Source organism: Scylla paramamosain, chromosome 13, assembly GCF_035594125.1.
Source record: "Scylla paramamosain isolate STU-SP2022 chromosome 13, ASM3559412v1, whole genome shotgun sequence".
NCBI classification, from domain to species: domain Eukaryota; kingdom Metazoa; phylum Arthropoda; class Malacostraca; order Decapoda; family Portunidae; genus Scylla; species Scylla paramamosain.
The window spans coordinates 6,363,759-6,390,536 of record NC_087163.1 but is presented as its reverse complement, the minus strand read 5'-3'; the positions used below and the strand labels follow the sequence as shown (position 1 = coordinate 6,390,536).

Genomic DNA, 26,778 nt, shown 5'->3' with positions numbered 1-26,778 from the left:
TCATGATATTGCTCCAACACAAATACAAAATCATTATTTGGCAATTTATGAAATACAAGTAAAACTTAAGTTTTTTTACAAGGACTTCCTATTTCTCTATCATTATGCTAAAAAAACAGAATTCTCACCTTGAGGAAGCATTGTCAAACACAAGTGTGTACACTCCCGGCTGTTTGGTCACTAAGCGACCTCTTACTGAAGAACCTTGAGTTGAAGCCACCCTTGTGGTGGGAATCAACACTCGCTGACTGACTGAAACCCCCTCATCCCCTGGTTCTTGGTTGTTAAGTGGTGGAGGTTGATGCAACACAGAGAATGATATGCACTGCAAAGACAAAATTCAATTAATAATGAAAAAAAAACAACAACTAAGCAACATCAATTACATGCACAGCTGTCCATTATACAACTTACTTTGGGTTCAGAGATGAAATTCCACTGAAGAGTAACTCCAGCTGGTAGCTCAACAGGCACCAGTGACCTTGTCCCTGCTCCCACCCATGCCTGAAATATACACAGAAGTAGTAGGGAAAAAAAAATGTTATGTCCAATTTAAAGGTGAAATGATATCCTAATGATCTAAATAAATCTAACTATACCTAATGCCAACTCCTAAGAATACCTACAAGGGAACAGCTGTGACAGGGCTCTACAGGGCAACATCCAACTGTGCAACTGTGTGAAAAAATAGCCTGGAGACATTTGGATAATTGTATCCAGAGGAAGCCCATTAACATAGCACTTAAACTAAAGTTATATTATCAACAACCAGTGTCCAATAGCTGGTTAGATAGAGACATGTTAATACTCCAGAGCCACAGACAGCAGTTTTCACACCAGCTGTCATCTCATGCCACAGTTACCCACATCCAGACCACCATAAATTGGTACTGTGGATTTCTCCACTGCCAAAAACAGACCACAGAAGAACCTTGATAACCTTTCCTCTCAGGTCATTAGGTATCACTTACAGTCTGAATGGCAATATTTATTCCTCTTTTCCTTGTGCCAGAGTTCTAAATCTAAGCCAGTGATGGATATATATTCAAGATCTACCATGCTTCAGGTGAACTTGTTTTAATTTACTACCTTAAGACAGATTTGATGATTTATAGAAAAAGGACACATACCTCAAAATCAGTGGGTGGTTGAGAGGAGAGGGAGGAAAAGGTCAGGATGTCTGCTGTAGCTCGAGTCTCTGGAACAACTTCAGGATTACTGGGAGGAGAGCCACTGCTGGGGCTGGAGGATAATCTAGAACTCTGAACTTCATCATCTGAGATTACTGCATAATCATCATCATTTGGCTGTCTATTAGTGATGGGTAGTGACCTTGCACTACTAGAAGCCTGAACTCCTGTTGCACTCTGTTCTGAGCTTTCATCACCTGCGGGAGACAGTGATACATTAAGAAAGATTTTCTAAATGTAGTGAATACTAAGCTAGTTGTGTTAAAAACCAAAGGTTATCTGTATATTACTCCTAACTGTCTGTTGGTCATCTAGAGTCTACTTTTTACTTTGTTCTTCATACTCCTTCACATCCCATCATAGAGGTAGAACATTCAAGGATGACCATTATCACTATTCACTTCTGGCTCAAACTGTAGCAATTTGTATACTTGTCAATGGTTCAAAATCACTACCTGCCATAACAGAATAGCCAGCAATCAAACCCAATAGGATGCCCAAGATACACAAAGGTGATAAATGAAACCTGAATGGATGGTCCATCTTGACTGTCCTGCCACTGAACTACCATGACGAGTTAATTTGGAATATTACTGTACGAGAGAGAGAGAGAGAGAGAGAGAGAGAGAGAGAGAGAGAGAGAGAGAGAGAGAGAGAGAGAGAGAGAGAGAGAGAGAGAGAGAGAGAGAGAGAGAGAGAGAAATGTCTTCTATGATCAACTATGCATCCATCTACACATCAAATAAGGGTCTTCTTTGAAAACAGATTCTACTTATGCATTACTTTTTTGCCTAGTTACTTTTAAAAATAGTGCCAATGCTTCTTGAACTCTTTAAATGTTTACCCTTCTTAAAAAATGGCACCAAATGCTTACTTCCATGCCATGATGATGTGGTGCTGGCAACAGTAGCAACAATGGCTGCCAGTTCAGCCTGGATGGAGAAACAGTCATCACATACCCTTACACGCTTGCTGTGAGGAAGGAGACATGCATCAGGTACAATGCACATAATCAGGGTTAAAGCTGTAACCAGTAATAATAACAGTTTATATGCCCTGAAACAAAGTGAGAAAAATTCTAATTCTGTAGATATAATTCTGTTCTACATATGTTATAGCTGTGCTATAAAGAAAATAAATATATGCTGAGAATAATTCTTATGGTAATCTTGACTTCATAAAATAAGACCTACAAAATTAATAATATCCAGCTATATTCTACAGAATTAACTGTATCTAGTTACATATCAAGGGTTTCACCAATAACATCTGTGCAGACGTATATTGTATTCCTGAACAAAATTGATAACACGTCTGTCATGCTACATGTCAAGTCAAATGTTTGAATATTAGAATGAGGGAAAATAGGAGAATATTGCAATGTGTAAATCTTGTCTAAGAACACAAGCATGTACTCCTAGAAAGATTCAAGATGAAAAATGATGCAGGTAAAGACAGAAAAAGCTGGTGTATGAAGTGATGGTTAAATAACTTGTGAAAAATAATAATGATATTCCTTTAATATTCATATAGAAATCTTGATAAAAGGAAAAATACAAATGAGAAACTGTGTTGTGTGTAATTTCAGATTTTCCTATCCACCCCACTCTATACTACACTGCACAACATTAGATTATGATGCATCCCAGCCCATCTCACACCTACAAACCACTTCAGCCCTCTCTTCACCATATTAATATATCCTATCTCCCTTTGTGGACACTGATGGAGCTAATGGTCAGATGACTTACCATCTCCATTCTTCCCTCTTCATCACTACTCACAAGCTACTTCTCTCCCCTTATCAGTCTTTCTTACTTTCATGTACACAAAGCTTGTAACCCTTAAACAAAAACATGACAAGGTGCGGGATAAAATCCTTTATCCTTTTCCCTCCACCATCACCTTCATTCCACTTTCCTCTACTTTCTCATGAAATTCTAAAACTACCACCAAATTGTTCTGCTTCTCCAGCTTGTATGCAGCAACCATGTCTTATATCAATACAATATGCAGATATACCATGGGGATATGATTAATGCCTGAGAAGTTGGATTCAAACAGTAAAGAGGAGTTTCCTAAAAAATATATGCAATGGATTAAAAAAAAAACAAAAGGTGAGAAAGAGTGAAAGGATTGGTAAGTCTAAGTAATAAGAAAATGGACAATGCATGCTATCAAATAGTCTCTCTAAGTGATATGATTATCTTATGAAAGCCAGTCATAAGAAATAGGTGCCATGGATGTGATGTGAAGACCAACTGCAAAATTTAAGACAAACAGAATACTTGGTGAGAAAAGGTGAAGGTGAGAAAATGACAACAATGAATAGTATAAGACTTAAGAATATGTACAAGAGCAAAAGCAGGCTCTCCCCTCATGGTCTCTCTCCTTTCAAGGTATTCTGGCAAATTGTATCAGAACAGATCAAACATACAGACTCATCACTATGCTTGAGGCCAGCACCTGGATGCAGGGGTCATGATCCAGTTATCAGAACACCCTGTACAGAAGATACGTCCACAGGTGCGACAGTGATGGCGCCTGCGTGTCAAGGAGAAAGACACACTACACCCAAGACACTTCTGGGCACTGCTGTTATCCATCCAGGTGCGGTTACCACCTGCTGCCGCTTCAAGACGCATATTAGCCTGCCACAGGGCATCCTTCTCCCTGCACAACACAAGACAGGCTCACACACTGTTCTACAACTACTAGTTATGTCAATTGGGTAAACAAGTTTGTTAATCACATCTTGTCTAAAGACAAAGCATATTATGGCATATGTCCAAGAGATGCCAAATTCACTACAATTAGCTTAGTTATTTCTAGAAGAAAAATAAAATGAAAAGCCTTTCAGAGAAAAATTGTGCACCTTTAAAAATAATCTAACATGTTAAAGAAACATCAGAAAGTGAGCTGTGCTATAAAGTAAATAAATATATGCTTAGAATAATTCTTATGGCAACAGCAGACTTTAGGTCTGTTCACATGCATGATAAATCACACAAAACATGCAAATGAGCAGCAAGTATCTGCACCTTAGTAACTGCAATATTTTTTCTCTGAGCTGCTCATTATCACTGGAAAGTTGAGTTGAGTTATCCTGTGTGGTCTTCAGTTCACCCTGGGTCTCAGTGAGAGTGTTCTGTGTCATCTTCACCTTTGCCTCAGCCTGTAAACATAAATTTAATTTGTGTCAAGCTTAAGATCAGTAAAAAAAATATCTACATTCACCAGTGTGTAAATGACAAATACAAAAGTGATGAAAGAATGCTCTATGAAGTGAATAGCTGCAATATTACAGATGTACAGATTTTTTACCTTTTTCTGTCACTAGAAATGGCATAAAATATTGGCAAGACCAGAAAGAGAAAGAAAAAAGAAAAATTACAAGTACAGAATTTTAGAATCATCAAAGGAATTAACACAGTAGATAAATTAAGAAAATTTAGTATTATTTATAAAATACCTGCAGGAGCCTCTCTTCAATGGAAGAGCAATGAATATTCCTTTCCTTAATGTCTTCTTGCAGCTTGGTCACAGTGGATGACAAACTTTCCACTTCATTTTGCCAAGCTTTCTTATCTGCTGTTGCCTGTTGCTCCAAATGGTTAATTCTGGCCTCCTGCTCATTGATTTGCAATGAAGCAGCTGTGAGAGCCTCCATTTTTTCTTGGTCTGCCTGCATGGCCATAACAATAAATAAGTATTGACTTTAAACTGACAGACACAGCTGTACAGTATACTTTCTTAGAGCTCATGTTACAGAGTTCTTCACCAACAGGTTTGGTAAACTTGAAAGAAGTCATGCAGTCATAACAAAAACATGGAATAAAATTTTATTTATAAATTATTCAATCAACACCCACATATCTTATCCCTTATGAAATTGCCACAATAGCAACCTACAAGGCAGCAACCTTATAAAAAGACAGCAGGAAAAAAGAAAATTGATATCACAGCATGCACAGATGAAATGGGTTGAAATGTGATTTCCTTGACAACTGGTGGTTTAACCAAGATACCTCAATGCCTTACAACCAAAGCCAGGAATGCTCACAAGAGCTGTCACCCCAAACACAGCTACCTTACATCTAGGCCCATTAAAAGTGTATATATAGTTTTAAGCTAGGGATGCCATCACCCACAATATGTCTCAAGAAGTATCCTGACAACCTAGATTTAATGTCCAGTAAGGCCATTATGAGGAGATACATCCCCAAGAACCACTGAACAAGACTACTCGATAATTTAGATGGTTCTAAAGGCTCTCCACACCATTCTACCAAATAGTGATGACCAGTGAAAATTATTTCCTAAGGCTAACCTTGATTGCAGCATCACACTCCATATCTTTAGAAGAAACCTGGAATCTGAGATCTGCAAGCTGTACATGAAGGGTTTCCATTTCTCTCTTCAGTTGCTCATGCTCTTGGTTCTGTTTACTGTGGGTAGTCTGCAACTCCTTCACCTTTGGGAACACAAAAGTTTCAGAAATTAATGACCAAGCACTGTCTTACACAGAGCAAAATGCAAACACAAACATACACACACGCACTGTTCACAAAACAGTAAGTAGGTACAGAATGTATGTAAGCTGCGACCTTGCTGTGTAATGTGTGAGTAGTCTCCATCCTACCTAAAGATTGGTTGCTATGAACTTTAAGCTCTTTCCATAAGGGAACAACTATGGTCTGACCATTTTATTCTGAATGGTTGGGCATTGTCCTTTCCAGGAATTTCCTGGCCTGCAGTGCTGCCACACCTGTATCAACACACATCTCATGTCATGTATTTACTACTTCAACATTATATGGAGTTGTAGTATATATACAATGTCATGCTCTGACATTGTATATATACTCTCTCATATATATATATATATATATATATATATATATATATATATATATATATATATATATATATATATATATATATATATATATATATATATATATATATATATATATATATATATAAATGTTTATTCTATAGTGATAATTGTATTATTTATTGCAATCACTACAATACTTGGCAATGTTTCTTCCAGGCGTTATCACATTTCTACAAGTGACTGAGTCAGGTAACACTGTCACAGTGACTATGTCAATCCATCTGTTACTTCTCAAGTCTCACAACGCTGGCCACAACAGAAGCAACCTCTCCTACTCTCTCTCATCTCCTCCACAGCTGAGAAAAGAATTTATTTACTCAGGAAATAAGTATTTCTTAGAAGAAAAGGCTGAGAGAGAGAGAGAGAGAGAGAGAGAGAGAGAGAGAGAGAGAGAGAGAGAGAGAGAGAGAGAGAGAGAGAGAGAGAGAGAGAGAGAGAGAGAGAGAGAGAGAGAGAGAGAGAGAGAGAGAGAGAGAGAGAGAGAGAGAGAGAGAGAGAGAGAGAGAGAGAGAGGTGGTATGTAAGGAGCAAGATTATCACTGACCTTAGGCTCTAATCCAAGAGTTTGCCCCGTACAAAGTTTGGCAGCGCCCCAGGCCTGGAAATCCCCAGAAAGGACAACTCCCAAATGCTCAGAATAAAATGGTCAGACCATAGCTGGGCGACCATCAGCCAACCCTAGGTTAATAACATACACACACACACACACACACACACATGCACGCACGCACGCACGCACGCACGCACGCACAATACAACCTAAATTGGAATACGTAGCAGTAGTTTAGGCTCCACATAGAAAAAAAAGATATACAGAAACTGGAAAGAATATAGAGGGTAGCAACTAAGATGGTCCCAGAATTAAAAGACTTAAGTTATGAAGAAAGACTTGGAGATGGGATTATCAACAATATAAGACAGAAAAGAAAGAGGAGACCTGATAACAATGTACAAATTGGCAAACAGTGTAGAAAGAATAGACAGAAATGACTTGGCACCACAGATGGAGGAGGGAGAGAGACTGATGAGGGGGGATAGGAAGAAAATAAAGAAGAGTGGATGTTCAGGCGACATCTAGAAATACAGCTTCCCATATCGAACTATTGAAATTTGGAATGATATGAAGGAAGAGGTGTTTGTGGCAAACAGTGTACACATTTCAGTGTATACATGTTTAAAGAGAAACTGGATAAATATAGTTATGGAGACAGGACAAAATAAGCTTTGGCTCATGCCCTGTACAATAACTGTACACACACTATACAGTTACTATACCTAAGAAAATATATCACTGATGGGATGGAAACATACTAACAAGATAATAAATCTATCAATATTACCTGCTCTTCTGCCTGTTTCAAGTAATTATGTGTCTCTTCAGAGCTTTTCTCATGTGCTTTTAGGGTAGCTTCAAGCTGAAAAAAAACAATACTAAATTAAGATATACACATTTGTTTAGAATTTTATATTTAAATACTATGATAACATCTTAGGATCTAAAGTACCTCCAAGAGCCTCTTGTCCTCACCTCAGTAACACGGCTGGAAGCAATATGCAGTAGATGTCCTCGCTCTTCCAGCTGTTCCTTCAGGGTGTCAACTTCCTCCTGAAGACATTCATACTCGTGTTCCTGCTGATTGAGAGAAGCCACCTTCTGCTTCAGCTCCTCCTCAACTTCACTGATCTGTACAAACAGTGTTCTTGCATCAATATGAGTATGTTTATGCATGTATTTACCTAGTTGTGTGTATATATATATATATATATATATATATATATATATATATATATATATATATATATATATATATATATATATATATATATATATATATATATATATATATATATATATTTTTTTTTTTTTTTTTTTTTTTTTTTTTTTTTTTTTTCCTTTCCTTTAAATTGTTTGCAAATATGTATCTATTTCTTCTCATCAGTATTTAACATTTATAACCAAGAAACTTTTTTTTCTCTCAAAATTGGAATAAGTATAATTCACAGCCTGTTCATAATTTCATATGCATGCAAATTATAGTTTGTGAAAACATGCACAATGTAACATGTACTTCTAGCCATCAACTGTAACTATATTTTTTTCTCCAATACATATACAAACCTGTATCCCCCCTCCCTAGCATGAAAGAAAACACTAACAGGAAAAAGAACTTTCATCAATTTGAGAATCTTTGTTACTGGTTATACTTTTATATCCTAATCTCCTACAGACCAGTCCGAGATTCTCCTGAAGATGAGGTAGCCAAGACAAGATGGCACATACCATCTATAAAACTAATGATTGCAGCAATTTTTTATATATATCCAGTCCATTCAAAGTAAAAAAAAAAAGAAAAAAAAAAATCTTAAGCTTGTTACTACCTGGATAATTTAGAGACTTACATAAAATATATTTCCATTAGCTACTTGGAACTCAGCATCCAGACACCTGATCCATAAATATCTGTTATTTGACAGTCCCAAAGTTCTACTTCTAAGATATGGGATCCCCAACTCTGCATTTTTTTTTTATAGACTATACTATGTGCTATATCTCACAACTCACAACTCCAGATCACACATTCTTTGGGTCAGTAATTCCAAATGTTTTACAGCATAACAATGAGCCATTTATCATCTTAATACTATACAGACAAATCCTATATATATATTAGTCATCTAATCAGACTACTGTAAACTACTGTTTTTCCACAAACAAAAACATGATTATGAACAACTTGTTGTTCTTGTGGATACAAGTACCCTAGCAATATGACTTTTTGGCAGACTGTGGGGAGAGAAAAAATAAAAAAAATGCTACAAGGCTTCATGAACTGTTATATGTGTGGAATATATGCTATTCTGGCTGTCTTAATTCCAGTAATAAGTCTATCTGTAAAATACTATTAAAAGTCACTGCAGACTAAACTGATCTAAATAAAAGTTATGCCCTCTTCCTCTTCCTTCTTTTCAGCAGAGGAGCTGATTGGTGAAATCATTATGTTTCTGCCACTTTTCATTTTTATACTTAAAATATTTTCAATCACCTTACCAATTAGTATTGTCCTAAGCTGACTTTAAAAATTATCTTTGGAAAAACAATATCAAAATAGTAACTCTTATAAAAATTGTGGAAAAAAAAATAGAAATAGGAAGGTGGCTGCTGTTCTGTGGAACCAACACTGGAGACATGGCATGTGTCAACATTAAAATTAATCTTTTTGTGTAAATTTGTTTCCATTATGTTCTGAATGGTTATTTTTTTTTCCTATTAACATTTTTAAAAATAGGTTTACAGCAAGTTTAACTGATAAGGTAATTTCAAAATATCTTAAATATAGAAATCTAGTTAAGTAACAAGAACTTCATGAGTGCATCAATCCACAGCCTTATTGAAAGGGAAGAGGAGCTTAAGGCACAGCATCTAAATCAGCATAGCTTGCACCAACTATAGTAATAAATTTATCTGTATCAATTAAGCTTCTTGTACAATGCATCCACTAATATGAGACAAGATTACACACACAAGTATATGATAACTAAAAGACAGACACAAAAGCTGAATTTGTCATGCTCATTAGTAGTTAAACATTCAATAAGTTTTCTTTAATGGCTTGTAAGGGACCACATTTATTTCATAAATTATTAGAGTAAAGATAAATAATTTAGATTCTAACACTGAAATAGCTCATACATTTACAAAGGTATTCACAGGGGCACATCATGTGAGTAGGAAAATCGCAAACTAAAAAAAACAAATAGATAAAAAATAAATACAAAAAAAAATGTAAAAAACAGACAGGACAATGTCACATAAAGCAGTCAATTTCACACGAAGCAGTCATCATTGCAAGTTACCTTGCCATTTCGTTCAAGCTTGAGTTCATCAACAATTTTTCCCAAGTGTTCCAGCTTTGCTTCCAGCACACGCCTGAGTTTCTGCTCCCTCTCCAGCATGTCAGTTAGCTGAGCCTCAGAAGCAGTCTTCTCTTCCTGCAGCAACCTACACCGCTCCTCCAGCTTCTTGTTCTCTTGATTAAGAATCTCTATTTTTTTGGGCAAGAAGTTAATAAGGCGCTTGCTAAGGTCACCTTCTACATCAGCAGCTTCTTCCATAGTGGTAAAAGCTTCATCAGCACTCCCTGCAGCAGTGGCTCCCTCTTCCTCAGAGAGATTCCCAGCTAAGCCTGAGGCAGCTGAACCTGTATCTGCCTCACTCATGTATGCTGTGTCTGAGCTCTCAGGTTCTGGACTTAAAATTTCAGAATCAAAATTGTGAATATCATCATTGTCAAGTTCTTCATAGTCATGATTGTCATATTCATCATCCATGTCATCATCATCCTCGTCATCCTCATCATCCTCCTCATCACTTGAGCCATAGTGTTGGTGCAGGGCAGTTAACCTGGATGCTAAAGTCAGAGATCTTGCCGTGGAAGCCATTAACTTTTGATACAGGTAACTACACTGGTCTTCCAGATCCTCCAACCGAGATGCATGCATATCCTCTCCTTCCATAGCTGCTACCATGGCTGTGGAAGCATCATCATCAGCATCAATAACTCCATATTCAATTGCCATGTCTAACAACAGGTCCACAGGTGGCTCAAACTCATTTGAAGGTTGTACAACTGCAGTGGCTCCTTCAACCTCCTCTTTTACCTTCCCTTCACTGCCAGAAGCTACTTCATTAGCTTTGCGTCTCCTCTCATTCAATTCCTCTCTTAGGCTATTCCAGGCTTCCTCACTCTCAGAGTTCATCTTTCTGATTTTGTGCCACTGTTCACGGGAGCATTCCAGCTCCTCCCGCAGGCGATGGAGCAACTCCTTCTTGTCTTTCAGTTCATAACGCAGGATGGACTCAGAGGCATGTAGCTGAGCATGCTGCTCCTTCATGTCAGACACCAGCAGCCAGGTGGAATGCAATGCATCAGACACACTCAGAAGCCTGTTTTCCTGCTGACTAACCCGCCGCTGCAACTCAACATTAAGTACTTTTAATCTCTCAATTTCTGTAACAAGGGACTTCTTCTCCATAATAAGTTCTTTCAATTTAGTGTAGGTTTTGCTGACACTGTGTGACATTTCCTTAAAGTCCTCTTCAGAAGGCAGACTACTGAACACTGTATTGATGGTGTCTGGAGGATTGACATTATTCACTTTTCTTTTCTCAGTCAACTCAAGATCTTCAAACAGTTTGTTTAAGGTACGTAGTTGTTCTGACATTTTACGGTTATCATTGAAATAAGTATCTAGCTGATCTTTTAAGCCATGAATTACTACTTCCTGATCATCAATAACATTTTCATATTCTTTTACACGCCTTTCAAGTTCACTACATATTCTCTCAGTGAGATCAAGTTTGTCTGTTGCATATGAGAGCTCTGCTAAAAGCTTGGGAACATCCTCCATTTTCTTAAACAAAATACACTTCTCTGGCATAAACTCTGGCATCTGCACCCCAATCTCGTTTTTGCTACAAGAGGAGTCCTGGTGCACAGAGAGGCCTTCCCCACTGTGGTGAGACTCGGAGTCACTATCACTCAGACGAGTCTTGCGTTCAAACCAATTAGCACTCACCTTCCTTATATTTGTTCTCAGCATGGTCTTCTCTACCTCTGCAGCATTACACTGCTCCTGGAAATGTAACAAGTTAATCTAATAACATGGGAACATCAACATAATCACTTCCTTAAACTGCCTATGATTTGATGTTGATTCCCTAGTTATGTTTTGTTTTTCATTTACATAAATTATGACATCCTCAATCTCAATAGAATACATTAAACATGAACTATATCACTGATAAGACAAGAAATACTGTTAGGAATACCTAATGGAAAAAGTAATAAAATGGGAACTCAAATACAAAAAAAAATTTTCAAAACTTATGAATACACTTATAACTAATAAATTCCTACATTTCTTTTTGAAGCTAAGATGAATAAAAAGAATGAAGTTTTTAACCAAGTATGTGAATGTATGTGGATTTATAAAGTAACTTCGACATGAAGAAAGGTGCAACAATAAACCAAAATATATGTGATTAGGCAGAAAAGTTACCTTAAAGGTCAGATGAGCTACAATTTAAGTACAATATATAATATATGAAAGAAAAGATTTAGCCAAAGAAATTAATCACTATACGTAAGAGATACAACTGGATGGTTTTCTGTTATAGCCATGGATTTTGGAGATCCTAAACAAAAACAAAGAATATAATTTTGAAAATCTGAACAATGTAAAAATAATCTGACAAAACCATTGTACAGTATTACATAAAGACTGTAAAACTGCAAATTTGGAACAAACATACCTGTAGCAGTTTGTTTTCTTTCTCCAGCTCCCTTAACCTGGATTGGCACTGTTCCAATGATTCCTGAGCACTGATTGTGGAGTCTGTAGCGATATGAGACTCTAACCCGTCAGAGTCTGGCACTTGTGTTTGTTCTGGCACAACAGTTACTATTGGCAAATCTGGTGCAATGTCTGTCTCTGTCACACCTGACACACAGCTGTCTAATGTTCTACTGGTAATATGTGACTGGTTAAGTTTTTCTTGCAAGCATTTAATTTCACTGTTCAGATCTTTCTCTTGAGTTTCAAATTTATCTTGCTGTAATTGGAGAGCACAGACCTGTTCTTCTAATTGGCATCTGAGATTCTCCAAGTCCTCATTCTGAGACTTGGTGACCCTCAGTTCCTCAATCAAGAGTTCACATTGCTGACATCTGTCATGGACTGAGGACATGACATGACTGTTCTCACCCATAGCAATGGATGGCACTACTGCATCTGTATTCTTAACCTGAAATAAAATTTTCCCCATTATTCATCAATCAACAGGTCAAACTAAATCTTTAAAAATCTGTAAGAAATCTGTCACAAAGGCAGATAACCCTACCTACATAGGAACTGTTATTATTCTTGGTAAATAACTTGGCACCCTTAAGAGCCATCAAGCATCTGGCTCTCTGCCCTGACATATACAGATGATACTTCTAAATGCTTCAAGGAACTTGAAATATAACTTAGACTATATTATGTTCTTCATGACCTTTTTTTTTTTTTTTACATTTATACATTTGCAGAGAAATAAAAAAAAAAAAAAAGACATGTATGGTGGACACAAATTTCAAAATGCAATTATGTAATAACCCTATATAAATTTCAATAAACAGATATCAGTGGATTATTACTTGATAAGTAAATAACAACACACACACACACACACACACACACACACACACACATCAACCTATGATGAGAGATTAAAAATGTTGGAAATTCCTACCCTTGAAAATAGGAGAGAGAGAGAGAGAGAGAGAGAGAGAGAGAGAGAGAGAGAGAGAGAGAGAGAGAGAGAGAGAGAGAGAGAGAGAGAGAGAGAGAGAGAGAGAGAGAGAGAGAGAGAGAGAGAGAGAGAGAGAGAGAGAGAGAGAGAGAGAGAGAGAGAGAGAGAGAGAGAGATTTAATAAACATCGATAAAATGATAAATGGTATGGAAAATGAGTACAAAAAATGTTTTATGAATTTAGACACAGAGTACAAGGGGACACAGTAAGAAGCTGAAGAAAGTTAGCTGCAGAAGAGACATCAAGAAGTATAGTTTTCCTCATAGAACTGTAAACAAATGGAATGAACTCAGAGAAGACGTCAATGCCGTAACTATCCATGCTTTTAAGACCAAACTGGATAGATATAGAGATGGGTTACTATGAGATTACTCCCCTCCCGTAAATCACAACTATGTAAGTACACACACACACACACACACACACACACATGAACATTTATTAAACAAAAGAAAATTAAATTACAATGATACTCATTAATAAAAATATCTTTCCCAGTGCAATGGACAATGGACTTGCCTGATCCAGCTGGGACTGAAGGGCAGAACATGATGCACGCAGCATGTCATTGTCTCTTTCAAGGGAAGTCAGGCGTTGGTTAAGGACAGCCACCTCTGAGCTGGCCTCCTGCATGGCCAGTGCAGAGTCTGGGATGCCCTGAGGGTCATCCTCACCCACAGGAGCCATGGTGGGGCTATTTGGGGACTGTACACCCACGGCCTCACTCATCTGTAATGGATTTAAAATGATTTTCTTTTTTTCAAGGCCACCTTTAAGTATGTACGTAACACAAAGGTGAAATTAGACTCCCTTGTGAAAAATCTGTAATACACAGTGTCAAAACTTTGAGTTTAAAAAATTTGGCTTTAAATGCCTGATGATGCAAAATCTGATGGATTAAAATTAAGAACTTTGAGAGCAAAAGTAAATGACAAGTAAACAGGTTATCATACACAAGTACATATATTCTTACATACATGTTGAGGATAAGGTCAGATACAAAATACCTACATGCAGATACTGTTGCCAATACACTAATGAATAAAGATAAAAATGCTACATGCAAATACAAAATTTTAAATACACAAATGCAATACAAAGTTTAAAAATTAATACAAATATAGGGGAAAGCATAAGTTTCAAGAACTGTACTGCTACTTCAGTTCAAACATTCCAGGCAAACATTAAATTTCATTATATTTTTCCTATCACTCATGAAATCCTGACCACATTACAAGGTTACAAGGGAGATGTAATTGGGAGTAAAAAAAGGTTCCAATTCCATACTGCTCACATTTTATGACTAATTTTAATTTATGTTTCTATTACATGATTTAATAAGAGTCAATATTATAATGTTGGAGGTAGATGCCAGGAAGAAAAGCTGCACATTTGCAGCTTGGGGGTTACCAGCTGTGAATCAGGTCACACAAAAATTTGTCGGCCAAAACTCGCTGCTGTTACTGTCTGTGCTGTGCCAATTAGACCATGACTACAGAGGAGACGTGTGCTGGCTGTGAATGTACAAACTGGCAGTTTATTGACGGTTCCCTCAACTTCTTAAGGTATTTTTCATTAAGTAATTAATGTTGGTATGTAGTGATGATTGACAGAATGTAGGTTATAAAATGGTACATTGTTAATTTCCCTGGGGGTGGGGGGCTAGGAAGTTAGGTTACATAATGTGAGGTTCTGTTAAGTAATGTTAGGTAGTGTTAGGTAATGTTAAGTTAGGTTAGGTTAGGTTAGTGACCTTAGGGGATGTCCAGGTGGGAGTTCACCCCCCGTTGGGTTAGGTTGGTTACGTTTGGGTAGGATAGTAGAGAAATTTCCCGTTTCCGAAATATGTTGTTTCTCATCCTTAGACTTTTCAGGAATGTCAAAAATGACTCATTTTGGCTTTCCCCACCCAAAAACCTCGCACTCCTACCAGGCCCCTATGCTTGTTGGCTATAGTGAAAGAGATGAAGGGGAAGGGAGTACTGATTGACACCAAATTTACCCGCCCAGCCAACACCAGTGAACCTATCACCTCTCAACTTTCCTAGCATACCTGTCCTGCAAACCTTACTGTTGTCAGTAAATTTGCAGTTTCAACCAATACTCTCCCCTCCACCCCTTCCCCTTACCTATTGGGATATATTTAGAAATCATGGAGCAATTCTGACGTGCAAATCGACTGTCAGAGCTGGGTATAGGGGCGAAAGACTAATCGAACTATCTAGTAGCTGGTTCCCTCCGAAGTTTCCCTCAGGATAGCTGGTACTCTCGGAAACAGAGGAGTTTCATCCGGTAAAGCGAATGATTAGAGGTCTTGGGGACGAAACGTCCTCAACCTATTCTCAAACTTTAAATGGGTGAGATGCCGAGCTTGCTTGAATGCTGAAGCTCCGGCGACTAATCTGAATATCTAGTGGGCCAATTTTGGTAAGCAGGTATAACATTAAGTAATAAGAAATGCACCAATCATTGTATTCTGATGCCCAGAACACGACAGCGGCATTTTTAACCGTCGCAAAACCTTGACAAAAATTTCCATGTTTAGGGAAATCCCCAAGAAATTTTCCTTAAAAAAAAAAAGAAAAAAAAAAAGTGCCATTTCGTTTCAGGTATCAAAATACAATTGATACGTTCCTAGCGAAATCTGAACTAAACCTAACTGATCCTAACCAGACCTAACTAAACCTATTTTTTTCTTACCCTATCCTAACTAAACCAAACCTGACCTAACGCAAACTAACTAAACCTAACCTTGCTAAACTTAACCCAACTAAACCTAACCTAACCCCATTTAAAATGTGCTTGTCTACCTTATTCGAAGTCTGGTCACTTCATTTTCCAAGGCGGAATGTGATTGACTAAAAAAAAAAAAAAAAAAAAAAAAAAAAAAACTTAAAATCGGAGACATTGAACGTGCAGTAGCGCCATTTCCTTGTCTTTGGAACCACGTGGTTGTTGGTGCAGCGCCACACACGTCTACCACTGAAGGAACACTGCCGGCGGCAAGTCGGGCAATCTACACCAGTCGCGAGCACACCGTGTACTCTTAAGAACTCTCGACATGGCATCATTTTCAAAATGTCTACCAAGACCAAAAAAATAAAAAAATAAATAAATAAATAAATAAATAAAAAAAACTGCAATCGCTTCAATTAACAAAAGAACATCACTAACCAAATTAATGAAATGCGAAACCCTTATCATGAACAAGTGAAACACTATTACCAGACTCGATCGCTTTTTAGTAAGTGCGGTCAATGAATTTATTGGGACATGGAGGTTTAACTCCACGGTTGGGGAGAAATGATAGGAAAACGTATTTTTGGCGCAGATACCTAACAGACGCGCTTAATCTATAACTATAATATACACTGTCATTAAAGTATGTTTTGGTAATTGTCTAGAGTCCTTACCGGGCCTTATTACTGGTCTATTCACTTCAATTCTTTTACACATACCTTCACATGCACCTAAAACATCATTTTAAAGTGGGGGACAAATGCCCCCTTCCCTCTAGTCCAGCAAAATTGGGGACATGTGGGAAGGCGGGGTTTTTGGGTGGGGGAGACATAAATCAGCGAGCGATTTTCGGCCAGGTTAGGTTAGGTTAGGTTAGGTTAGGTTAGGTTAACCTAACCTAACCTAACCTAACCTAACCGAACCTAACCTAACCTAACCTAACCTAACCTAACCTAACCTGGCCGAAAATCGCTCGCTGATTTATGTCTCCCCCACCCAAAAACCCCGCCTTCCCACATGTCCCCAATTTTGCTGGACTAGAGGGAAGGGGGCATTTGTCCCCCACTTTAAAATGATGTTTTAGGTGCATGTGAAGGTATGTGTAAAAGAATTGAAGTGAATAGACCAGTAATAAGGCCCGGTAAGGACTCTAGACAATTACCTATGTTTTTATCCCACAATTTACCTGATCTTCGCAGCCCTCCCCACTATCGGGTTTCTTCCAGTTTGCTGGTCTCAGGAGAAAGGGCAAGGGTTAATGTTATTTATCAGCAATAATACTAATGGAGTAATTTGCGACGTTAAGTTTATAGAGTGTTTTCTAATAATACGACATTTTTTTAAATCTAACTTGAGGGGTTGGGGGGGGGGCGGATTCGCACCCTTAGACCCTCCTCATAAGGTAAACTTGTAAATTTCCGACAGGGTAAAATGGGGCTAGAAATTTTCCAAACAGTGCGATGTAGATCCTGAGAAGGACTATAGTTCCGTAAGGTGTATTGAAATAGCAATAAAACCTTGTTGCCACATGTGCACTTCTTCCCTCACCTGCACTAATGTTTTAAAGTCACCTCAGTAAAACGCGCATGCACGCTCACACACTCAGGATGCACCACGCCTGTTCTCCTTCACACGGTACAAAACACTGAGGTGAATGTGCACTGTCCTCTCCAATAAGTCTCGGTGTCACTAATATTAGTGTATGACGAGACACATGTTTAGTCGGCGGTTGATAAATTTCTGAATTCAGTGTTTGTGTTGCTGGTATGACTAAGCTTGTTTTTCTTGGACCAGATGTAGAAGGAGAGGCCCACGGGCAATGGGATTTGGCCTTGCAGCAACTTAAGTAACCTTGGCAAGAGAACACCATGAGCTCATCGTCTGCCGAGCAGCTTCCAACACTTTCACACGAGGTCTAAGGGAACAACACCTGTCACCTGGCTACTTACTCCTTCCATGGGGAGACACAAAAGGATGAAGTATCTGAAGACGCACTCCTACGTGGCGCTTTCAGGCTAAATATGACGTGTGGGTTCGTCTCGAGCGAACCAATGAACCATCACTATGACTCATGGACATGACACCTACAGGGTTGGACTCGTTTCATTTTCCAAGCCAGTCACACAAATATTTCCCACTATAAGGATAAAAATCTTCTAAACAAGAGCAACTCATTTTTTTTTTAATAAAACAGCATCACGCATAATGGCCGTCTCAGCTTGGTCACATTGCTTACAATACTGCCAGAGATCCCACACTGCGAGGCTTCCCAATTATTGTTATTATTATTATTTTAGTCATCCAATACTCACGTTAATCATGTGTTGGAACAATCTTAATGGATACTGATTACTTTGTTATAAACTGTGAAGCTACCATGGTCACCACTGACTTGGCCTGAAATATGGCTTAAAATATAATTGTGTACTGCTGCCACAGTACTAGTTCAGTGAATCCTGGCAAAACTTTTTTTTTTCTCTCTCGTAGTTTGTAAAACTGTCACTTGAGACGATCACCGAGACGATCACATAATCGTTGAGATAATATTTATCCAGTCATGAAAGACAACCGCATCCAAGTGTGGTAGGCTGGAAACCCATCTCTACGGAAATTTGTTTCTATGTTGCAATAAACTGCGGAAAAGACTGCATTAAATCTTACAAAGATTTTTCCGTTACCTCATTCAATGTTGTTTTCTTTAGCTTTTGGAAAACTAATTCCCACGTGGAGGGCGAGACAAAATGCGCAATGCATAACATCTCAAGAGTAAATATTTCGTTTTAAGTAACTTAACTAAATGTACATAATCAATACACGTTCGTGCATTACGAACAGGAATATCGTAGCACACAAGCACCGGATACCGACAAAGGTGCAGTGTGCCCTTTTTTTTTTTTTTTTTTTCTTATAAACATAAGGAATGTCACTCTCCTGACTCACTCCTCCAGGTGGCATGCAGACGCCTCAGGTGACTCCTCACAAGACTGTGTGCCAACACCCCTAACCACCATCATCATCAAGCACTCGGCGATCACCCCAGTGCGCGTCCTCCGAACACCTCCCCACCCTTGTCTGCATGAATGCTTCAAGCAGCAAGAGGCCAATCAACCTTCAGTGTTTGTCGGCTAATAATATATTCTGCCAAACCTGAATCCCTCCACGTGTGTGTGTGTGTGTGTGTGTGTGTGTGTGTGTGTGTGTGTGTGTGTGTGTGTGTGTGTGTGTGTGTGTGTGTGTGTGTGTGTGTGTGTGTGTGTGTGTGTGTGTGTGTGTGTGTGTGATATTAAAATATTGAGCTCGTGCCTTTGTATTTCAACACACCTCGAGTATGCAGCTTGCTGACACCTGACAGTGACGCTGCCCAGGTGGTCTCAGGTGTGGGCTTGCCGCGACGTCTTAAGACCTTCTTTTGGCGCTTTGTTTCGTCCTATTTGTCCTTCGGTACTCCTTTAGCCACAAAGTTTCACACAGCCTTTGTGAATTACTATTTTTCTTTCAATATTTATTATAAGCATGACAACAAAAATAAGCAATTTCCGAAAACCTGCTGAAAACTTTCCGGATAAACACAAAATTACCTCCACGAATATGTAGCCCTTCAGGAACACTCACTTTTCCCCGTAATCATCCTTGCACGCACCCAACGCATCAACTTTGGTTCTGGATCTCTAACACATCCAAATGCTAAAATTATAATATTAAAGGACACAAGAAAATAATATTCTTAAAAATTCAGCTTCCTTCTAAGTTAACGACTGTAAAGGAGACTGACCAAGATCTTTAAGAAATCATTATCTGCCTTTCGTTAAGTCAGATTAGTTTAATCACTTGCCTCAAAATATGATTAGCTACCTGATGAAAATCAACGCAGACAAAAAAAAAAAAAAAAAAAAAAAAAGATAAATAAATAAATAAGTTCCTTCATCTTCTACTCCTGTAATGAATCTCCTTTGGCAACCCCAGCCTCGTTCCTGTCCGTCACCCTTCCCGGGCCAAGACACGAGCCCCTCACCCCCTCCTGACCCCCAAGACGAACGTACGACACTTGGCCAGAGCGCCGCTACTCCTGGTTTTCCCGGAGGAAGGGAGGCGGGGGGGTGGGGAGTGGCTAATGTTCAACAGGTGCCGGCAGGGGACACGCGGGAAGAAAGGGCAGGAGAGGGGGAAGAGGAGGGAGATAGGGGAGAGCGGGTTCAGGAAAGAGGAGAGACGTGGGGAGAGGGGAGATGGTAAGGGGAAGGAAGACACCTGCACTGGAGACGCTCGGTTTGAGGGGAACTCCTGAACGTTTTAATAAAAATCTGGTCCACGTTACTTCCTCATGTGTGTGTGTGTGTGTGTGTGTGTGTGTGTGTGTGTGTGTGTGTGTGTGTGTGTGTGTGTGTGTGTGTGTGTGCCTCGGCGCCAATACTTCCTAGATAGGGGTGGAGGTTGAGTTTGGGGCTCTCTCTCTCTCTCTCTCTCTCTCTCTCTCTCTCTCTCTCTCTCTCTCTCTCTCATTTTCATCGTTCTGTTTTACTACCCTACATTTATTTTATAGTAGTTACCGCCGCTATCACAAACAGCCTAGAAATGACGATATTATTCTCCCTTTTGTGTTCTTTTCGCGTCAAATTAACTCGCGGCCTAAATCCCAACTCCTCACCCCAAATGATCCAATAGGGCGGCCGGGGTGAGGTGGGAGGCTGGGGGGGCTGACGCTCGGACAAAGCGACCCATTTGAACTCCCTGACAACCACTACAACACCTGCAAGCCATTCGAGTCACAGGCTTGGCATAGACGACACACTGACGACTCCCTCTCTCAGTTCCCCCACCACCTTCTCCTCCACCTCCTCCTACTCCTTCCTTTCCTATCGCGGCGTCTAAAAGTGAGGATGACTCTAGGAACGCCTCACAAGCTCAAGCAAGACAGAATTAAAGTGATTTTTCAGCGAGAGGGATGAGTATAAAATATAAATAAACTTTGTGCGTAGCTTTCTATTATGAACTCGTCCACGTCAGCGTTGTTGTTTACGAAATGTTGTCTATTTTTTTTCTTAATTCTTTGTTTTTCGTCAGTCTTCACATGAGCATTTTAAGGTGGTGGGTTTTTCCTGATCTCTCTCTCTCTCTCTCTCTCTCTCTCTCTCTCTCTCTCTCTCTCACTCTCTCTCTCTCTCTCTCTCTCTCTCTCTCTCTCTCTCTCTCTCTCTCTCTCTCTCTCTCTCTCTCTCTCTCTCTCTCTCTCTCTCTCTCTCTCTCTCTCTCTCTCTCTCTCTCTCTTAACTGGAAGCCCGGCAATGACGTCACAAATTATTTCGGTCTTCGTAGCACCTTGAATTTTCCTCACCACCTCCACCTCCTCCTCCTCCTCCTCCTCTCTACCAAACACCCACAACAAAGTCACTCTTCCCCCTTCCTTCCCCACCCAACATCCACAGCAAAAGCACTCGTCCTTCCTCTCTCCCCACTCCCCACTTCTTCCCCCCCTCCTCTTCCCCTTTCCCATCCCAGATATGCGTTAAGTCATTGGCCTTCCCTTCCTCCCCGTTTCCATTCACCTTCCTCCTCCCCTAGCATACCCCACAACAAATTCAATGGCCTTCGTTCTCTTCCATTTCCCTTTGCTCTTCCTCTCCCATCCTCCCCACCCTCCATTACTACCACCATCTCTCTCCCTTTGCCCCTAAACACACACACACACACACAAGTAAGTCACTGACATCGCCTCCTCCTCCTCCTCTTCTCTAGTGCCATGTGGTAGCATTACAGTCATAAATTTAGTTCTTTGTTTATCACAGAGTAAGGGGAAGTAGATGGGATGCCTAGAGTGGCTGTCCACCTTAATAAGCAGTGGAGGTAAAGATGACTACATACACACAAAGCGGTTAATTTGAAAATGTAATACGTACAAAGGTATTCATAATGGCATGTAAAAAATACATATACACAAAATAAAGTATGGAAGAATGTGAAAATATTCGATTTTTTAAGATCACCTAGGACATAAGGATTATTAGATAGATAAATAGATACATAGACAGAAACAAACATCTATAAAGATATAGATGGATAGCAGAGAGGAAAAACAAAAGAAAATAGTAAGAAGCAAAAAGAATGAATGTAAAAAAATATTAACATAAAAAAGTCACGCGGAGTAATAATTTAGCCAAGATGGATGAAGAACCAAATAGACACGACCATTACTCATTTACGGTTCTTTCTTGGTGGTGAAAGGGGAACGCATGGCCCCGCCCTGAGCCACGGCATGCACGGGTGGCCGAGGAGAGGAGGCGAGCAGGGGGCACACACACGCACGCTGGGAAACAAATGGAGGGAAAGAGGAAAAAAAATGACAGCTGTTCACACCCGCGTCCTCTTCACATGTCTCCTCCCAGTCCTCCAAAAGTATTAAAAAAAATAAATAAAAGAAAAGAAAACATTACTGTATTTATTTAAGTGTAAAAATTATACGATGCACTGATTTTATAGGGGAAGTTATTTTCTTTTCGTTTGTTGATACTGAAACTCTTTGTTTACGTGTCTAATTCCCGCGACTCGTGTTTTTAGTTTAATGCATATTTTACTGCGTCTCTGCGTCACCTTGGCTGGTTCTCGAGATACCTTACAACAAAGACAATACAGAGAGAGAGAGAGAGAGAGAGAGAGAGAGAGAGAGAGAGAGAGAGAGAGAGAGAGAGAGAGAGAGAGAGGAGAGAGAGAGAGAGAGAGAGAGAGAAACGAAAACAAGGATATTCTATAGAAAACAAAAAAATCTCCCAGTGAAAATACAAATCACAGAACAAAATAATTCAAGAAGAGAACTTTCAGAAATTCTCATTAAAAAGTACAAGGTTTTGGTGCAGAATCTAACCACTCTATTCATTCGAAGGGCGCCGCATTCATAACTGACACATTTGATAAGCAACATAGGAGGGTTTCAAGGCTGTACGTATGAACATTAGGTGCCCATTTCATAACACGCAAGCTTACTGAAGGCTGCAAGTTTTTTTTTTTTTTTCGCGGGATGTAAGCGGAAGCGTGGGTGAAGGAAAGGCTGCAAGGGGGTGTGGGGGAGGGGCTGTTTGTATATAAGGGAGGGAGAAAATCTTCTAAACTCTAATGTTATTTTAAACCAAGAGGTAAGAAAGTCCTTAATGCCATCGCTGCTCAATGTGCTTTTGGTTCGTTTTTTTTTTTTTTTTTTTTTTTTAATGAAGGTGAAGGAAAACAGGAAACTGCCGATGGAATTTCCAGTATATAGCTCACACCTTTTGGTATGTGGAATGGAGGGCAAGAAGAGGAGAAAGAGGAGGTAGGGACGGAGGGAGGGTGGGAGGGAGGGAAGGAAGGAAAGATGGAAGGAAGGAAGGAAAGACAGGGGAGAAGGAAGAGGAGGAGGAGGAAAAGAAGAAAGGAGAAGAAGAAAGGAGAAAGAAGAAGAAAGGAGAAGAAAGAAGAAAGGAGAAGAAAGGAGGAAGAAGAAAGGAGAAGGAAGTAGAACAAGAACAAAAACAATAAGAACAAGAATAAAAACAAAAAGAACAAGAACTCGAACAAGAAGGGCAAGAAACTAAAATGTCTGAATGCCTGGCTCGGTACAGTAAGAAGAAAGAGGAAGGAGAAAAAAAGGAAAGGTAAGAAATGAAGATACTGCAGTGTGGGAGAGGAGGAAAAGGATACATTGAGCAGAATTATCTGATTGGCTGCTTGTGAAGGGATAATGGCAGAAAGATAATGACGAGGGGGGGAGGGGGGAATTTAGGATATCAGATGACTCCTTGCTTGGCGGGGAGAGAGAGAGAGAGAGAGAGAGAGAGAGAGAGAGAGAGAGAGAGAGAGAGAGAGAGAGAGAGAGAGAGAGAGAGAGAGAGAGAGAGAGAGAGAGAGAGAGAGAGAGAGAGAGAGAGAGAGAGAGACTAAGAGGAATCGATAACTAAGAAAATTGACAGAAACGATCAGAAAAAAAATAGAAAACACTTACAAGAACAAGGTTAGAAAAAATATATAAAAATAACACAAGTTGGCTGGAATTTAGTCGACTTCCTAAATGACCTTTTAATATACAGGAACTAATGAAAGAAGGAAGGGAACAAAGATATACAATGTTGTTCACGCTGAGTTATTTATATAATCTAAGACTAAGTGCTTTTCAAGGGCGGGTGAGAAAATTATTAATAGCAACAGCCAACTTAGGGAACAAAGTCGTGTACATCGTAGCTAGTTAACTCCCATTACCTTGTTCGTTGTTCCAGCAGTCACCTGTTTACGGCAACATATCCACACAAACACACGTCTTTTACTGTCGTTTTCCTCCTTATCTTTGTTTGCAGTTTTCAGTCAAACGAAAGGGAGAAATCGAACGCACACACGCCGTTTTCTTTGTTATGAGGAGCGAATGTTTGTTGCTGCAAAAGGAGGTGAAGGAGAAGGTGAACTGGCGAAGGAGACTGAAGTGGTGGTTTGTAGCGAGTTCCAGCAACACAGACACGACGGTAGTGAGTGTTTGAAGATAGGCGTGTGGGAGAAAGGAGCGTTGCCTACTGACTGACTGACTGGCTGAGTGACTGGCTGGCTAGCAGGCTGGCTGGCTCCCTTTGGCTCCTTCGTAACACTGGCACTGTGCCCAAACTCTCCCCCCCTACCTGGCACTACCACTACTACCACCACCACCATCACCACACCACCACTGCGGCAATGTCATCGTCATCCCTTGAGAACCAACACCAACTATTACTTGTCGCCATTACACAATAGTAACAACTACTATTATTACCATCAGCACCATTACCTCTGCTGCTGCTGCTATCACCATCAATATCATCACCACTACTACTACTACTACTACTACCACCACTACTACAATTACCGCTGCTGCATGCTTCTCTTGCCGCTGCTACCAGTAACACCGTATAATTTTCGTCTTCATATATTGTATCAATTTCAAGCTATGCCACTGAATCCTGAATTTCTGCACCAGCGAAAAGGAAAATGCTAAAATACCACCTCCAGAAATATTTGCGGAAAATCTCTCTCTCTCTCTCTCTCTCTCTCTCTCTCTCTCTCTCTCTCTCTCTCTCTCTCTCTCTCTCTCTCTCTCTCTCAACAATGTAATAACAAAAAATATTTACCTAAGATATTAACAAAGACATGAATTGGGGAAGAAAAATGGTGAGTAAATTTCAGGTAAAACAGACATTTTATTTTTCTTACAGGTTAACAACAGTCGCCCCACCACTGTTCAACCTCCTTGCCAGACACCCATCCAGACGTGCTGCTTTAATTTCCTGCACTTCCTTCCTCGTGATCGCACTCATTTCCACTTTCCTGACACATTAATTCTTCGCTTCATCCCAACTACAATACTCTCAGGTTTCTCTATCCTCTCCTATTCTCAACAATATCCTAAAATACTTTCTTGTAGCATCCCTCTCAATTTACATCTACCTGCCTTTTCTTAACTCTCTCCTCTTTCCCGGAGTTTCCGTTCCGCTGTTTCTTCACTTCATTTGAAGGCATTTCCTTATTCATTTTAACATTTTTCGCCCGTCCACTATCCCGTGCACCTCTCATCCGCACTCACTGTTGCATCATCCTCAAGTATTTTCGCTCATTCTCCTGCTTTCCACATGTTGCATACGAATAAGAAGAGTAATAAGATCAAGAACAGCAATTACTACAACAACAACAACAACAACAACTACTACTACTACTACTACTACTACTACTACTACTATTACGAAAGGAACAAGACTGGAGGAAAAATACGAGATCTGCGAAAAACAGGTAGAGGAAGGAAAGAAGATACGGATACTGGAAAAAAAAAATATGGAAGAAAGGAAGATTGAAAGAAAAGAGGCAGGCAAGCAGGAAGGACGGGGGAGAAGAAATAACGAAGGAGGGGATGGGGTACAGGGAGGTGAGTAAGGAGAACCACGCTGACGCAGTTGGCTTCAGCAGTCCATTACAAAGATAAACAAACGCATAAAAAATTACGCATCGATACACACCCACAGAAATAATAACATGGCAGTCACGGCAGGGACGCCCAAGTGGCCAGCACCTGAGGGGATAAGTGACAGATGGTGGGGGGCGGGAATGATGGCTGAAAGGTGAGGGGGTGGAAGTGCCCTGGCTTCGTTCCTGTTGGGGGGAGGGGTGGCATACGGTCAACTCGGGGTGACCGTAGAGGGCATGGCAAACGTACGTGATATGGACCTTAGGCGCCATCCGTAATAGCTGGTCATGCCTATATATCTCCGTCACGAGTAATAGTTGATTACTTATATAAGCGTGTAGGTGCGCCATCAAGCCAACCCAAGTATAGCCAGATACGTGTTTATTCCTCTCTTCACGTGTACTCGATTGTTTACATAAGCATTGTGGATTCCTGCGTGTGCGAGTTACCTGGTGACAGAGAGGTGACAGGTGGCGGCGACGCGGATCCGCGGGAGAGAAAGGCAAACGGAGAGAACGGAGGGAACGGGGGAGAAAAGCGCCGTGACCCTCGACGGGGACGGAAGGCGACGCACTTGTTTATAAATAGATCGTGTGACTGCGTGTCCTCGTCGCCTGACACGTCGAGACTGAGCTGAGGCACTTCACATGGAGGCTG

The 26,778-nt window shown here is 39.9% G+C and overlaps 1 protein-coding gene across 5 annotated transcripts in view; it reads right to left on the bottom strand.

The window, feature by feature from the left end:
* LOC135106381 (FYVE and coiled-coil domain-containing protein 1-like) overlaps positions 1–26,778 on the bottom strand; it is a 43,816-nt gene that overhangs the window by 2,862 nt on the left and 14,176 nt on the right. The window contains exons 1-14 of one of the 5 annotated variants that reach the window (XM_064015335.1): positions 24,402–24,782; positions 13,962–14,171; positions 12,404–12,895; positions 9,946–11,724; positions 7,619–7,774; positions 7,431–7,505; positions 5,521–5,664; positions 4,663–4,875; positions 4,232–4,365; positions 3,657–3,863; positions 2,065–2,162; positions 1,131–1,387; positions 415–504; positions 129–325 (exon numbers count right to left, since the gene is read on the bottom strand). In XM_064015335.1, the coding sequence (XP_063871405.1) occupies positions 129–325; positions 415–504; positions 1,131–1,387; positions 2,065–2,162; positions 3,657–3,863; positions 4,232–4,365; positions 4,663–4,875; positions 5,521–5,664; positions 7,431–7,505; positions 7,619–7,774; positions 9,946–11,724; positions 12,404–12,895; positions 13,962–14,171 (4,052 nt within the window). In that variant the 5' untranslated portion in view covers positions 24,402–24,782. Of the gene's footprint in view, positions 1–128; positions 326–414; positions 505–1,130; positions 1,388–2,064; positions 2,163–3,656; positions 3,864–4,231; positions 4,366–4,662; positions 4,876–5,520; positions 5,665–7,430; positions 7,506–7,618; positions 7,775–9,945; positions 11,725–12,403; positions 12,896–13,961; positions 14,172–17,729; positions 18,036–18,130; positions 18,213–24,401; positions 24,783–26,778 lie in introns of those variants that run through there. The other 4 variants (XM_064015333.1, XM_064015336.1, XM_064015331.1 and 1 more) reach the window with 4 other exon arrangements.